Source organism: Coturnix japonica, chromosome 7 (genome assembly GCF_054131305.1).
Source record: "Coturnix japonica strain WE chromosome 7, WE-NBRP24, whole genome shotgun sequence".
In the NCBI taxonomy this organism is placed as follows: Eukaryota; Metazoa; Chordata; class Aves; order Galliformes; family Phasianidae; genus Coturnix; species Coturnix japonica.
Window position 1 is genome coordinate 2,182,914 of NC_140669.1, and position 16,521 is coordinate 2,199,434.

A 16,521-nucleotide genomic window follows, 5' to 3' on the forward strand; every position below is an offset into this window, starting at 1 on the left:
GTGCCAGCCTGTCCCCCTCTTTCCTTCCAAAGGACGCAGAGGGGCAGACAGCGAACACTGGGCTTTAAAAATTAACTCGGAAATGGCAGCTCTGAATTGTGCTCATCAGACCGAAGAATGAACCAAGTGTTGTTGACAATTAAATACTTCTGGTTCTGAGCTGCAGCTGCCTTAACCTGGGGCGAAGAAACTCACAGGAACAACTGCTTTGATTTCTACAAAGTAAAGATAGTGAGGAAAAGGGGGAGTTTTGCTCCTCTGTGAGCTGAGCTCAGAGCTTGTAAGGCCTTAAAAACTCGCTATTACAAGCTAATAGGACTGCGACTCTTCAGAATTCAAACAAATGCAAAAACAACCGGCAAAGCAAAAAACCTTCTTGCAAACATTTATTCATTTGACCCCCACATTATGGGTGTTACATCCCATAGAGCCTACAGTTACCTCCAATGTCCCACTGGGAGGTTCCAGGCATTCACAGCCAACTCAGCGACGACGCTGCCCACTGCTTGACGTCTGTGGGGCAGTTGGGATAGGCCTGCAAAGCATCCATGATTTGATTGTTGTCCAGCAGCAGCTCCATTAAGAGATATTCCCGCTGAGAGCGCACCGATGGTCTTTCCATGGGCTTCACTAATTCCAGCTGCAGTAAGTGTTCAAATGCCTGGAAGCAAGTGAAAAACTGATTAGGAGAAGGAAGCAGCTCAGAGTGATGTTGTCTCTGGACAGTTTGAATGACACAGGAGATGCTGTGATATACAATCAAACTCAGCTTAGAAGTGACAAGATCAGAATAGCTTTGGACTGCTCAGCTGCTGGCTGCAGGGCTAAGTTCACTAACCAAACACATCTGCACAGCCACGTGTTGTGCTGCCGTGCTATGGAGGTGCAATGCCACACCAGAGCCCAGCCTGAGCCCCCTCCTTGGGGAGCACGAGCTGCTCGTGTTAGCAGTCAGATCTTGCCGGCCATCGCGCTTCCATCAGTGATGCTCGTTTGAGAGCTAAGAATTGAGCGCCTGGCGGACCAGCAGAGGGCAGAGCAAGGCTGCTCCCAGCACAGCGCCGTGTGTGTGCCGGCACAACGCGTGCACCAGCGAAAATCACACCTGAATACATCAGAGAAAGGTACGTCTCGGGTTTACCTTCATCACAACGGGCTTTTCAAAGTTGTACATGCAGGGTGCCTTCCTCTGGATGAACTTCTGGAATTCTGCAGAGGTGAGAGGCAGGAAGAGTTACTTGGGGTGAAGCGAGTGATTTATTGTATGGAACATTCATGCATTTCTCTCACCATTGTAAACCATCTGGAAGTTAAAGGGCTCTCCTTCATAAACATCATTTAAGTGTTTCATTGCTATAATCAGGCAGATTTCCAGGACAGACAAACCTAAAGGGAAAAGACAAGAGCTCTCAGTGGTTTTCTTCAGCTCACCAGAAATACAAGCAGCTCATTGGCTGCTTTTAATACTTTCTGTAAGCTGTGGGCTTTACGTTTGTGGTTTTTATCTTCATAATTGTAATGCAATTCCAGAATGGAGCGGTTGGATTAAAGCAGAGCATTCCTTCTCCAGATACATGAAGCAAGAATGTTAAGAAGCTGTTTGTCAGAGCCCCAGAAATTTAATGAGAACAAAAAATGATGATTGTGGATGTGTGACATCCAGGCTGGATGTGGCTCTGGGCAGCCTGGGCTGCTGGTTGGTGACCCTGCACACAGCAGGGGCTGGAGCTGGATGAGCACTGTGGGCCTTTGCAACCAGGCCGTTCTGTGAGATATAGCATGAGAAAGAATTTCAGGCAGCATCAAATCAATCTTTGTGCTGCTGTACAGCATGTCATGGAGTGAGAGTCTGCAGGGGTTACCAGCTAAAGAAGTGATGCAGTGAAATACTAACAGGGCACTGAGAATCACAGGGCCAAGCAAACCAAAGCCTGCAACTTCTAGGAGCAAAGAAGCAGCAATGGGATAAGAGCAGTTCCTCCTGTAAATGTATCCGGGCTCTGTACCCTCAGCAGCTGTTTCTTTCCTTTCCCTGTTTGTACCAATTCCGAAACGTTTTAGCACGTTGCTCAACACATTTGCTGAGGTTTAGGAAGGGAGCTCCCGGAAGCACTGACATGGTCGGCTCCAAGCAGCACAACTTGCAGGGCACTGAGCTCCTGGTTTCTCCAGCACTGTTACATCCACACATGGATGTAAGAATGCAGAGCAGTGGGAGCAGCCCCTCTGGGTACATGTATCCCCCAACCAACTCGTGCCCTCAGGGATCATCAGAAGAAGGGATGGACTCGGTGCTTGCCGTGCTATTAAGAAACACAGGGATGAAAAAGGCCTGAGCTTTACCATGGACAATATTTGCTTTTGAGTCCATCCTGTACTGCTTGCTTGCCTCCTGAAGATCTGATGCGGTGATGAGAGGGTGACAAACAGTAACATTACTTACAGCAAGCATCTAAAAATAAAACAGAAGGCATTTTTTCATTTAATTACTAATGACCGACACAGTTTCTACTCAGAGATGGAATGCAGTAGAACACATTTCCCTTGAAGTCACCTCCTGGAATCATTAATGAACAAGCCCTACACAATGTGTGCTCACACAAAAACCCTGTAAATAGCTGGTAGCTACATCTATGTTTTGCCAGGAAGGTTTTCCAGGCTCAAAACTTTAAAGCCTCCTCATCAGAGGACATAAACACTCATTAGCTTGTTTAGATTGATCTCAATGGATTAACATACTTCAGTGATTGCTGCAAGTACTTACAGCTATTCTAAACAGACTTCTATAAGCAGAGCTACTCACGTCACTGCTGGGAAAGCATCTGATGGCAGCTCATGGCTTGTCACAATTGGGATTGTTATCAGTCTTCAATTGGCTGTCACAGAAAGCGAGTTCTGTACAAACTGGAGTCAATAAACACACAATTATCTGACCTCCTTCACCTCCACTCCTTCAAAGCTATGGGTTACCCAGGACCTTCACACAGCAGCGACCTTCACTTGCTCTTTCTTTAGTATATTCATAGAGACAGAAAAACTGGCTTTTAGTGACTGCCTCCTACTTTTGCGTATCTGTGTGATGAAAACAATATCTATTTCAACTACTGAAAGCAGCTCTTCCACTGAGATCATCCAATGCTTTCTACAACCACATACTTCTTTTGGCCTCTTCCTCTCCTTCCAGATGTCAGTGTAACAGCCTCATAAAGGAACGTGATCACTCAGCTTCCAAAGGAACAGAATGAGGTTCTGGACTACGAAGGCTAATGGGGATCAGCTCTGACACACCTTGTAGCTCAAGGAAAAGTTAATCCCATCAGCCTCTTTGGCATTCATTCGTACCACACAGAAATAAACCGGTGCTGCTGAACTCAGAATAACTGGCAATCTTGTAACTAACTCAATGAAGCAGAGGACCACCAGAGAAGTGACTCTGCCCACGCTCTGCTTTCAGCATCAGAGCCAGAAGTCAATGATCCACGTATCACAGAGGATAAAAATCCAGAATTGGGACAGTCTGCAAACACTGCACAGGGCAGCCCATCACAGAGCTGAAGGTAAAGTCTAAATACTCGCACACAGTGACATATTAGCACTTATGCTTAGTCGGTTTTTCACGCAGGCAGAAGCACGCAGACATTTTATGGTGTTTAAATTAATGCTACCTGTCTTCTGTAGGATGCTTCACATAAAGCTCTGACAGCTGCCTTGGAGACAACCGTGATCTTTACAGGTAATGGTAAGTCAGGAAGATACTGTATCCAAATACATACCAGCAGGAAATGGAGCGAGCGCAGATCTTTGCTGTAGTGGAACAGGTTCTGCAATACATCTTTCACCGTTTTGTCTTCTGACAGAAGCTACAAAAAAAAAGGGGTATTTTCATCATCTCAGCACATCACTCGTTCGCTGACCATCACACACAGCTCAGCCTGCACTGACAATGCTCTTCCTCACGTGTAACCTGAACTTTTTGGTCTCCTGTGCAACGCTTCTGTGTCCACACTTCAGTAATCAAAGATCGTCTACTGCAATTTGATTCAACTCATATCATATATTGAAAGGAAATGCTAATCTAAGGCTAAAAGCATGACAATTTTAAAAGATCTTTTCGTACCAGTTTTAGCAAAATCAAATATCAAGAGCTTCAGATACCTGAACGTTGCTATTCCATTTCTGTGCAAAAGCCTTGTCAGGAAATTCAGCAGGAAGAGAAAGCTGCTCCTTGAATATCCTGATGTACTGCTTAAAAGGAATGGAATTCTTCAAATAGATCCGTCGGTGAGAGAACCTTGATTTCACTCTCTTCTCCAAGAGCTCCAGAATATCCTGGTAAAAATAATCAGTGTTATTTCTTAGTGCATTCTTTGCTACAGTAGAAATGACAATTAAAAACCCACCCAGGTGAATTCTCAGACTTCAGGCACTCCTCTGCTAATTACTGCAACTGACGTGCCTTGAAGTGCCTAAGAATTTGCCACTCACCCAAACCATGTGGTGCACTGCATCACCACAATAATTAGTTGCTAGGAAACATGGCAAATTTCTCCATAGATGATGCAAATATTTCAGTTCCTTAAGCCTGAGCTGGAGATGTTGCAGCCCCCCACGGCTGGAGAGAAGCTGTGTATGGCAGGTACAGCAGCTGGCAGCTCACGTGCCTTTTGTCAGACTGAACATTTCCGACTAAGAAAGTGCTGAGAGCCAACGTGTGTCTTCCTGGGCTGTGACACACAGCTCAGCACATCTGCCATCAAGTTGGTGGCTGAAGATAATGCAGAAAATCTTATTTTTCTCAGAGATGATAGCAATACATTAGCATCAGAATCAAGCTGCGTTTCCTCCACTTGAAGCAATGCAGTTCTGTTCCCCCACCTTCCGCTGTGACACAATGATTACAATGTTTCTAGCTATTTTTCCCTTTTACTTGCAACAAAACCAGCTTTCAGAATATCAGAATCCCGCACCAAAAAGCTGGTTGGAGTCAACAGAGCACCAACAGTGCAAAATATCTGGCTTACAAGACACACACACACACAACAAGCAGTTGAAAAACTAAGCAGCAACAGCTCAGAACCATGACTCAGCTTCCAAATGCAGATTCAAAAGCAGAGCAATGTTGGGTTCTACGAGCGATAGAAAAACCTGACTCAGACAACGGAGCAAAAGAAAAGGCTATAATTTAACATATCAATTATTAACCATTCTATTAAGTTGTATCAGTTCGCTCTGTTAAATACCACACAAGCCCCATCAACCTCAGATCCAGGCTTCAATTAAAGATTTCACGATTATTGCTCTTGCTATAATCTGTTCTTTTGCAACCAATAGAGATTACTAAGGCAAAACAGTATGACTTTAAGCACCAGCTTCCAGTGTTAGAAGTAATTACTTCACAGTAAACACACCTATCTATCTGTTCTCAACTGAGAAAGTCTTGGTAAATGAAGGAATGTATCAGAAGTGGAGAACAGAGAACACAGCAACTAAGAAAGAGCTGAATATTTTTGAAGTGCGAGTTCTTACCTGCCTGCATGTGAGTCCAATAACGGTTACTGGAGTCTGTGCTGACTGGGATATATCGAACAGGTTGTACAGCAGCGTCTGATTCTTGTGATGCACAAACAAGTCAAATTCATCCAGCACAAACAGCACCGGGCAGCTGCTGGTCCTGTCTCCTGTGATAACAAGTTACAAAATGAGCATGGCTGCATCACTGCCATTTCCAATTCTACACCTTTGTTTCACATCTCCTGCTCTTTATAACATACAGACTTTCTTTCAGCTATTTCCCTAAGCCCTCCTTTTATATGTATTCCTACATCACTAAAAAGATACCCTGTCAGACTGGTAAGTTTTGTGCTATTTTGCCAAACATCATTTCTGGGTGCAAGGGACAACTTCCTATGGCTATTATTTAGAAACACTATTTTTAATAGGTTTAATCAGAACAAAATAATCTATCCTTCATAGCTGACCCTTGCATGTAAATCTTTATGGCACCACTTAAGTCAATGTTTGTTTAGTATTACTCATTTTTGCATTATTTTGTAACCACAGCATTCTTGGGCCTCCTTTTACAATACAATGAAGAAACAGTTGCATGCTTTCCAATCAAGAGACAAACAAACACACAGCTCCAGAATGGTGCTGGTGCTGCTTACCTTTCCTCAAAGCTTCAAGAAGGAATGCAAGATTTTCTGCAAAACTGCCCTATACAGAGGATAAAAGTTTCACAGTCATTTTGCAGCATCCTTGTCTTAATTATACAAGCTGAGACACCCACTAAAGCTCACCTCCTCCTAAAACTGTGATAACAAAACCTGTCCACAGTTGAAAAGTTACTGTGTTACTTCATGGTGTATAATCAGAACTCTTCCTTAAGTAGCCATTGCATACCCAGTCTTCTACTTACACATATGCAATAACCATCCCCTAGCAGGTCCCATTGAAAACCAGCAGTCTGCCAATTTTTTTTGCAGCCTTATATGATCAAATATTCCCAGCAGAAAACAGTGAACTGCTGTAACAAATATGGGATAAGCAGAAAAGCAAAGGCAAGCCTAGGAAGCAAGCATCTGCAAAAGATAATAAAGTCTAACTACAATGGACAGTCCGTCCTGTATCAGACTGGATCAATATCCACATGCAGTAGAGGTGGTTTCAAATATACTCAAGATGGTGCTTTGGGGTCAGTTAATTTGCTTACTTTTTGTCTTGGGATGTTATAAAACTGATGTTTCCAAAATTCACTCATCCTCTGAACACAGCCTCTTTGGAATGATGAATATTCACTTCATACAGAGGATTCGGGTAAGTTTTAAGAAAGCCTTTCCATTCCTCCAATTATTTTGAGCTGAAGTGAACCTTTTCTAATAAGTTATCCAAACCCAGCCATGTTCAGCACGTTTTTAGGCATGCATGAAGTGTCTGTCAATCATGGTCATTATAGGTAAAGGCTGCTACATCCCTTAAACCAAGCCAGCCCGCTGTAATCTTGCTAATGAACATTCAGAGCCCATTTGTTTTCAACAATGTGTTCTACATAACTAGCTTTCTAGGCAAGGATTTTAGAGGGAGATGAGCAAAGAATACAATAAAGCTGATACTCACAAAAACTTTATCCCCAACCACATTTTCCAGGTGCAGCTGCCTGGTGATCTCCTTCAAGGCCACTTTATCATTTGTCTGCAAAAGCCCTGAAAGAAAACGACTGCTTGTGAAGAACTGGTGGCTCTCCCTCATTCCAAGCAGCCATGCCTACAGCCATTGGAAAAGTATCCAGAAGCTTCTCTCACATTAAAGCCTTACAAAGGCAGGCCTTTATAAAAATACAGACAAGATGGTCATTTTCCACATATAAAAGCTCCTTCAAATAATTTGCTCACAGCTGAATTGATTTCTAACATTCTGAAAGAGTTATTATCAGTCACATTATCTACACGTATACGCAAAGGAAGACACTCTGGAGCTAACAGACAAGCACACTGACATTCAGGAATAGACTGCAAATGACAGAACTAAAACTCTCCTGAAGTACACACAATACACAGCAGCTGAATGTCACGTATTTGAAGAGCGCTGCATTACTTGCCATTCAGATGAACTTCCAAGAGGTTCTCTCTAACTTGCTTCATTTCTCTGAGGTCTTTTAAGACGCGATTCAATAACTAGGAAAAAAGACACAAGACTTTTTTATAACCAGATTAGCATATAAGAAATATCTACAAATTGATAATCCTGGACAGCAAGAAGTACGTGCAGTTCATGAGGTGACAAAACTTTCCGAGTCTTTTCAGAAGTAATAAAGGGGAAATTTCACATTCACTTCATGAAGTATTCCCTTGTTTTACCACTTATTTAAGTATTTACATTCAACTGTACTTAAGACATGGAAGTCTTAGCTTTAGCTCTTGGGAAGGGTTCCGAAATTAATCCCAGACACATCTTTCAGTAAAAAGGAACCTATTTATTAAATAATATACTAACGCAAATGTAAAAGAAGTGCTTACATAACATGATGCCTTGCTTAGATGTGATCACGTGCCTCAACTAAAGAATTCTTTAAAAATACAAAACCCACACTCACAATAAGCAAAATACATAATGCTCGAACATAAATAATGTTCTATAGCCCTGTAACTTAGATAACAATGTTATCTGACGCATTTAAAATAGAATTAAGATGTATCACCATTCACTAAATGTAAACATGTAGAATTATACAAATCTGCTCTTGTATGGGAACTGCGGACTCATGGCCTGAACCAGGTGGGGAAAGGACCTGGTCAGCCCTGGGAGCACAAGGGAAGGCAGTTCACCTGTGAGACAGGAAGGGCTGCAGCCTGGCTCCACCTCTTTGATGTCATTTAAGGGCTGACTGCTACTGGGAAGGATCTCTTCTTGGAGATCTCCTCTTGGTGAAGTTATCCTCTGCAAACCTGAAGTCTTCTGAAACGGGTGAGCAATCTTCTTTCTTTATAGCTCCTTTCTATTGTGCTGGTCTTTCTTTTACACCCTTATTGTAACACCTTTCCCATCATGCTGACCTGTCCAACAGTCTTTAGTGTTTTTCTTTATATTTTTGGGCAACTTTTCAGCTATTTTTATAGATGTCCAATAGCAACAGCAGGTGAACTTTTGAGGGACTTCTTAAACAAAACTTGACTTTAATTGCAAAGATGAACATTTTCATGGCAAGCACCATGGCAGAAGTGTAAGTAACAGCAAAAATGCTGAAAGATTCCATGAAACCTGGTAGAAACACAGAAGGGTTCCAAAACCATGAATGCTTCTGCAAGTCACTGTGAGGACAGGCAGGCATGAGGCTTTGTCAAGTGTACTTGAAGCAGCTTTTGTTGTTGTTGTTGTTTTTATTACTATAAACTCAGCACTAGAAACATTTCAAATGTTTGAGCGTTCTTTAGAAAAACTATTTCTCAATACAGAATTTCTCCACTCAACAGAATTAGCTCAGAATAAATCCTAGAATGCTTTCCTTTTATACATAGACAACCAGGAGTTCTCTCCTTAAAAGCAGGCACAGAGACAAAAATCAGCTCCAAAAGCTCTCATGACTTCAGTGAGGTCACCTGCTTCATGCCTTATTAAACCCTGTGTTAACTTGTAATTTGTGTCCATACCGCAGTCTTTCCTGATCCACGGGGTCCAATAATGAGGGCAGAATTACTTTCTCCATGAACTGTAGTTTGCCTCAGCATTTCCAGGAGATGCCTGTGATGCAAACAGCAATACATTAAGCTTCACATCAGGCAATATTCACTGAAATTATGGAAAATTCAACGAATCTTTCAAACAGCAGAAAAAAATTATGCATTTCAACCTCCTATCAGTGCTTACAGGACGAGAGTACAAAAGCTGAGTGATTTGATCTCTTAAGGTATTTTGAGATATTAAATCATGCAGAAGAGTATCACTAGTTTATAAAGTTCTATAATTCTCTACCATCAAAGCACAAACTTAAAAATAAATTAAGATCATTTCACGTGACTCCAGTGTAGCATGTGAAGAAAGAAGACCGGCCAACATAGTCAAGGAAAATCTTGACACCAATAAAACAACTAATAATCCACTGGGATGTTATTGATTTTTGACAACTTTGAAACTGATTGTGTGTTGAATCTGATCATTCAAAGCTTAGGAATGATAACAGCAATGCTGATATTTCATGTCTGTATTCCATTACCACCAAAATAAACTTATAAATTTTCTATAGAGAAACAAGTCGCTGAGTCTCACATTCAAAGTACTCAAAAAACACCATTTCCAATTCACAAACATTTACAAATGTATACACTTAACCTCACACTTTAATTAGAACACTCATGCTGCACACATACTTCTAAAGGAGTCATCATGGACTGGCTGTAGTAAATGCACTCACTTTTGCCTGCTGTTCGAGGCTTAACTATAGCAAAGATTTTACCTTATTATCTTTCTACTGTGTCTAAAGGAGGAATTCTTTATGATTTCAGGCTGGTTACTCACTTGTACTGCTGATCCATCCCAAACAATTTTCCCATCGCACGATGGTGACACAGTCTTTCACGCAGCATTTTTTGCACCTACGGATATAATTCAAGACTTAGAAATAACACTTGGTACTTCGAACACCTGAATGTACCAATAATGTAATTAATGCAGTAAATAATAGCAAAATATGTATGCAGCTATTCTACATGCAAGCTTTATTTGTCCTCCATGGTAGAATAGGAAGCAAGAATAAAGCTGCAATAAGCAGAATGTTCTACAAGGAAAAAAACCAAAACTATCTGACTATGTGGTAACAGCCATGTCAGTCTTTAGTCCCTTCTGTTCCAATTTCTTTGCTCCCAAAGGGATGCCACACATTAGGTCACTAATTCATAACTTCCTGCATAACACAGGGCAGAAAACATTTGCCAGTCAACCTTAAGAAAGTAACCCACTAATCTATCCCTGGTCAGACTTGCACTAAATAGACTTTTTCCACCACTGCTAACAATGTTGCTCCCTACAATATCCAGTGGCTATAAAATAACAACTGTATATCAGCTTTCAAGGTTCCATTCAGACTCACTGCTCCTAAAAACTGAGAGAGAAGAAAGGTGGGAGAAAAACCTCAAGTTACATGTTGCTTACAAAGAACATTGTAAACACCAGTAGGACTATTAAATAAAGATCTGAGGTCCTTCAACTCGCACAGTAAATACCAGTATTTTGACCACTTGTTGGGATATGCTTAATGGGATAACTTTAGCTATATATTGTCCTGTTTTCCACTTCAAAAACTTGCTGTTTGGAACTCTATTTTCAACTTTCAATGTCCAAACCTCATCATGGCAGTGTGTTTCTTCTACCACCTGACCATCAGCACACAAATCGGAGCATCCCAGCTTCTAAAAGCCGACAGGACTCTATACCACTATTTCTCCATCGCTCTTACAAGCAGTTGTGCAATACCTGCACGCTGCATCGCTTTGTAATGCACAGAAATCATTGTGCTTGCTGTATGGGGCCTGCTTTGCAGCGGGGCTGGACTTGATGATCTCTAGAGGTCCCTTCCAGCCCCTACAACGCTGTGATTCTGCAGTGCTTGGTGTCATGGCAAAGATTTTTGGAGATTAAGTTGCAAACTGTCAGCGAGGCGTCACTCCTTTCAAAATCATATTTCAGCATCAGGTCTTTTAAGTGAACATCCGTATGACCCAAAAGACAGGTATAACATTATCATACAGATGTGTCACTGCTGTCCCACTCTCTCAATCTGAGTTCCCTCATTGTGGGCAGTAGTCAAGCTGTGCTTGTCTGCCTGATTTTTCAGCTATCATTTCCTCTGCTTAAAGTCCTACTTTCTTCACTTCCAGATTTATAGTGTTCCAATGAACGACCCCCTGTGAACAATCCTCCATTCACAAGTAAAAAAGGTTTTCCTGCTATGAAGGGCTAATTGGAAATTACAGAATCACATGGATGGCAGCGGACGGAAAGTTTTCATGACATAAATACAGCTCATCAAGGTGCTACCAACCTGTGAGATGCATTCCCCATCTGCCCCACTGCTCTCCTTTAACTTCCGCTTATTCATTGCAGATTGTATCTTTAAAGAAAAGAAGAAAGAGGATACGATCGTAACTATTTGGAAAAGGGATTAATTTAGTGTTTGGAGGCGGGGCTGTATTTAATACAAGCACCAGGACATTCACCCTGAGGAGAGCTGTGCTGACAGCCCCCAGCACCCACACAGCTCTCACAGCTGGGCCGAAAGCTGCAGCTCCACAGCGATCCCACAGCCAGCCCTTGGAAAACCGCCCCAAGTGGGCCCTGAAAAGGCCGTGACAGAAGCCAGCAGCCCCCACTGCAGCCCCCATAGCGGTCTCCATAGCAGCCCCCACAGCAGCCTCCAATGCAGCCTCCACAGCAGCCCCCCATTGCAGACCCCATTAAATCCCCCATTGCATCCCCCACAGCAGCCCCCATAACAGCCCCCCACAGCAGCCTCCACAGCATCCCCCATTGCAGCCTCCACAGCAGCCCCCATTGCCGTCCCCCACAGTAGCCCCCCATTGCAGACCCCTTTAAATCCTCCATTAAAGCCCCCATAGCAGCCCCCCATAGCAGCCCTAACTGCAACCCCCACAGCAGCCTCCACAGCAGCCCCCATAGCATCCCCCACAGCAGCCTCCCACTGCAGAGCCCCCATTGCAGCCCCCATTGCAGCCTCCCCATTGCAGCCTCCACTGCAGCCCTCCATAGCATCCTCCACAGCAGCCCCCCATTAAAGCCCCCATCGCAGCCCCCACTGCAGCCTCCATAGCCTCCCCCATAGCAGCCTCCATTGCAGCCCCTCACAGCAGCCCCCACACCTCCACTGCAGCCCCCCACAGCATCCCCCACAGCAGACCCCCACAGCAGACCCCCACAGCAGCCCCCACTACAACCCCCATTAAATCTCCCATTAAAGCCCTCACAGCAGCCCCCCACTGCAGCCCCCATCCCCACCCACTCCCCACCTGAGGTACCGCCGTTCCGTCCCGTCCCGCTCTCCTCAATCCCAGCCCCGCTCCCGCTCCCGCTCCCGCTCCCGCTCCCAGCCCGCCCCGTCACGTGACACCCCGCCCCTCCCTTCCTTCCCGCCCCCCCCCACTTCCTTCCCCCTGTCTCCATGTCCTTCCGGGTTCCCGCGCACAGCCTTATGGGTAGGCCCGGCCCTCCCTCCCTCCTTTCCCCCCCCTTCCCCCCCCCCCCGCTGCCTCCCGATCTCCCCCGCGGCGCATGCGCAGTGTCTGCCTCCCATCTTCCTCCCCGGCAGTGCCGGAGCCCCCAGCCCGGAGCGGCGGCAGCTGACGATGAGGAGCGCGGGGGGGGCGGGGGGGGGCCGTTATTTATATCGTTAAAGGGACAGGCCGCCCGTTTCTCCGCCGCGGGGGCTGGGGGGGGCCGCTGTACGGACACCGACTTTCTTCCCCCCCCCCTTTTCCCCCCCCCCTTCCCCAACCCCCCCCCCCCCCGGACCGGAGGAACCCGGGGCTGAGTGAGGCGACAGCGGAGAGTTTCTTCCCTCCTCCCTCCTCCTCCTCGTCCTCCTCCCCTCGGCCGTCAGCGGAGGGAGGCAGGGCCCCGCCGGGAGCACGGAGCAGCCGGGCGGCCCCCACCCCCCGCGCTCCCCTCCTCCCCCTTTATTGCCCTTTGTGTGCGTTCGCCGCCTGCGCCGCTCCGGGCCCGGCCGGGAGCCGGGGGGACGCTGAGGTGAGTGGCGGGGCCGCGGCGGGGCGAGGGGGGCGGTTGTTTACCTCAGGGCCGGCACACTGACACCAAGCGGCACCGCCGGGCCCGGGGAGCGGGGACTGAAAGCAGGGGGGTTGTGCGGCCAGGGGGTGCGAAAGTTCGGGGGGTGGCTGAGAAGTGCTGGGGGTTTGTCGTGTGCAGCTGGGGGTCGGTGCTCGGAGCGGCTCGTGGAGGGTCCCGGTGGGGAGCGGAGCGGGGTGTCGGAGGTTTGTGAAGGTTCGGTGCCGGGTTTTGGCTCGGTCCGGCTGTAGGCCCCGCTCATACAAAGACTTGTTTGCCCGCTGAAGTTGGAGAGCTGGGCTCGGGGCACACGCAGGCGGTTCCCCGGGTCAGGAGGCGCCTCAGAGCTCGGGGGTTCGGATGGGCAGCAGCCGGGTTCGGGCTGGAGTTGGCTCGGGTTGGGATCTGGCTGCCCGTGGAAGGCCGGGGCTCCGGCAGTGGCCAGAACAGTGATGGTCAGCAGGGCTCGGTGCCGTCTGCAGGCTCAACCGACAGCTTCCTGCTAATTAAAGGAAAGCTACGTGTCAAAACGCCTAGAATACATAAGATGTAAGGGGATAAGCTACTTGCTGAACTGAGTTGAAGTAAACGCGAGCACAAGCCTTCCAGAGGCTAGAAAGAATCCAGAAGTCAGAGCTGAGATATTGATACGTAGCTGATGTAAGAACCCCCTCTATAAGTGGGACATTTGCTGTTGCCTGCTTCTTTCTGGAGCTTAATTACGCTCTTTGTAATCTTAAAAAGGCAGCTGGAGCACGGTGAGTTGCACACCACGAAGTAGGCCGTGAGGATGTGTTTCATTGGGGCATGGCAGCTCAATGGAGGTCAGCGTCGGGTGTGCGTTGCCTCTGCCTCATGCTGGAAGGGCACCCACAAGAAAGGGATCGCCCATGGATGCTTTGGGATCTCCAGTTTCTAATTTGAAGCAGCGGTTTTGTGACCAAGCTGGAAAGAGTTTGAGGAAGGAGTCATTAGACTGGGTGAAAAGAATGGGAGAAATGTATATTTAATCTGATCACTTAAAAATGTCATGAGGAAGACTCGAAGGTAACAGCCTAAACTCTAGTTCTTCCTAATAGTTTGCCTTAAGTTTTCCGCTAGCTTGTGAAAATGAGATACTTTTGGTTTTAAACACGTGCAAAACTTTGACAAAGTGATCATCATCTTCAAAGCTGATGAGAATCATCTTCAGGCCTGGCTGGTAAATGTATAAAAACTCGTTCTTTAAATATATTATCGTTCTTTTAGTTAACTTACTGTGTGCAAGGATTGGACAGCAGAAGGCTGTCCAGGAATAGAGGACTCTGTTTCCTCTTGTTCATGACAGTGCTCTGTTTCTCAACCTGAGATACCACTGATGCGCTCTCATTCCTGTATGGAAACCTGGGGTAGCCTCAGGATTATGCTCCCTGTATTTGCGGAGCCACAGATCTGCCTGCAGCTTCCATGGCCTCCAGCTGATGGGATGTATTATTTATTACAAAGATTAACACTTTTATTTCTGCGTGTTTTAACTATTAAGATGGAAAGGGTTTGATTTAATCTGGTTGCTCAGTAAAATGCCCTAACAGAGTTCTGAAACTGGGTTGAACAACCCATAGTGTCCTCTAATTGTAAACCCTAGAGATGGAATTGCTGGCGGAACTTCATTTCCATAGGCCTCTGGTTCCTACAGCCGTGTGTGTTTAATAGACATCCGCTGGTTGGGGGATCAGATAGGAACGGTCCTGAGGAACCATTTGTGGGGCTGAGGCTCTGAATGAGTGTGTTTGTGTTGTGCCAGAGGTAATTCCTGTGTTTCCACAGCAGTTCCTCATACCATGGGCTCTAAGGCTGATTTGGGTTGTCTGGCCGCTATCAAGCGACCTCTTAGGAACTGGAAGAACTGAATCTGTGTGCTCATTTTACTGCAGGCTGCTGGTTATCAACAGCTCTAATGGAGAAGCAGTGTAGTTTTATGCTTTTCTTAAGCTTTTCATGCTGCTGTTGTGAAAAGGTATCTACAAATATTTGTTGTTTCCAGGAGAACTGTGTGCGTATATCTCAATTACTTATCTCCTGAGCAAAAGCATAGCAATTTGTTCATTTATTTTTACATATTCCAGGTTAGTGACTGCCTGGGCTCGCAGTCTGAGGGGTTGCTTTGCAGGAGCCCTATGGCACCAAGATGTAGGCTGTGCTAGTTGGAAAGGTTCTGCTTGGGCCACGCTTGTACCTGTCCTTTAGAAGTAAGTCTTCCCTTGAAGTCTGCTGTGGTGCTGCTCATTGTAGTTGAATGTGTTCATTTGTATTTAGTCTAGGTAAGTGGATGTTTAAAGAGAACCTTCTTTACCATGGAGGACTTCCAGTGATTTAATTTTTCCTCTGCTTCTAATCCCTTCATTCTTTGGATCTGGAGGGATCAGTCATTTTGTTCCTTCTAAAAAGCACTGAAGATGTTGGTATAAGCAACGCTCCTCTCACAAACAGAATGCCTTGTTTGACATGAGGGTTTATTTGACTCCATTTGTCAGTATGTTATTTTTTTTTACCCTACTGTTACTCGTGGCAGTTGTTTGCATGTGGAAGGTCTGCACCTTGACTTCAGTCCATAGCTACAACATCCATATCTGGAGCAGCAGTGATCCTCCAACATGGATGGCTGCCCTTCTGGATGGAGCTTGCCATGTGTGTGGCCCCCAATGCCTGTGTGCAGCCCTGCTGCTCCCTGCCTCTTCCCAGGTCTTAAGAAGCCCCGTGACCACAACAGCTTTCAAGAGAGGGATCTCAGCTCTAGGTGGTTCAGGACATGAGTTTTGGAAGTGGCAAGGCTCCCTTTTCAGAAGTGCTGTTGAAACTTTTGGGAAGCGAGGAGTGGTTCTGCTGCTGTGCTTTGTTTTGTTATGTTGGTTTGGGGCTTGGTTGGTTTGGTTTAGTTTAAAGACCTTACATTGCCTTCTCTTTTATCGTGGTGGAAGTGAATATCAAAGTTACCATCAATCTCAGTAAGAAAAATATACGGGATACATTTTTGAATGAGCTTTTGTCATCAAGGACTTTGTTTTTGAGAGCGATTTGGATGTTTGAAACCACAGGCTTTCACTGACTTTCCATTGTAATTATTTTGGAGCTCTTAGATGGCACGATGCTGCTCAGTCAGTTTCAGGTAGGCCTGCACGAGGACCAAAGCCTGGATCTGAAATAATATCTTGGACAACCATTGGAGATGCATCAACTGTTAAAGCCTCCTGAAAG

At 45.5% G+C, this 16,521-nt stretch overlaps 2 protein-coding genes across 26 annotated transcripts in view; one reads left to right on the plus strand and one right to left on the minus strand.

The window, feature by feature from the left end:
• Positions 1-369: 369 nt before the first annotated feature.
• On the minus strand, positions 370-13,139 carry ORC4 (origin recognition complex subunit 4). Of its 5 annotated transcripts, none has more exons than XM_015869265.2 (14): positions 13,015-13,139; positions 11,531-11,599; positions 10,009-10,085; positions 9,144-9,234; positions 7,595-7,670; positions 7,114-7,199; positions 6,165-6,213; positions 5,527-5,678; positions 4,156-4,329; positions 3,774-3,860; positions 2,344-2,452; positions 1,291-1,386; positions 1,142-1,209; positions 370-661 (listed from the first exon to the last, which is right to left on the minus strand). In XM_015869265.2, exons 2-14 carry the CDS (start codon positions 11,585-11,587, stop codon positions 473-475), a joined length of 1,311 nt encoding a protein of 436 aa, XP_015724751.2. In that variant the 5' UTR covers positions 11,588-11,599; positions 13,015-13,139; the 3' UTR covers positions 370-472. The 5 variants fall into 5 exon arrangements, 4 of the variants coding, with proteins under 4 accessions (XP_015724751.2, XP_085409060.1, XP_085409059.1 ...); XM_085552934.1 differs by having other exon boundaries at positions 7,591-7,670; positions 13,015-13,086; XM_085552933.1 differs by lacking the exon at positions 13,015-13,139 and adding an exon at positions 12,513-12,601 and having other exon boundaries at positions 7,591-7,670.
• MBD5 (methyl-CpG binding domain protein 5) overlaps positions 13,108-16,521 on the plus strand; it is a 122,120-nt gene continuing 118,706 nt past the window's right edge. For all 21 annotated transcript variants that reach the window (XR_014948169.1, XM_085552914.1, XM_085552923.1 and 18 more), the window contains exon 1: positions 13,108-13,248. The gene's annotated coding sequence lies outside the window, so the exon portion shown is untranslated. The remainder of the gene's footprint in view (positions 13,249-16,521) is intronic.

Excerpts from the sequence above, each read along its gene's own strand:
- ORC4 (XM_015869265.2), bottom strand. The coding sequence starts at position 11,587 with ATGAATAAGCGGAAGTTAAAGGAGAGCAGTGGGGCAGATGGGGAATGC. Across the intron at positions 7,200-7,594 it reads CTTGGAAGTTCATCTGAATG|GGCTTTTGCAGACAAATGAT; the intron begins GCAAGTAATGCA and ends GTTTTCTTTCAG. Across the intron at positions 4,330-5,526 it reads TTGGACTCACATGCAGGCAG|GATATTCTGGAGCTCTTGGA; the intron begins GTAAGAACTCGC and ends TATTTTTACCAG.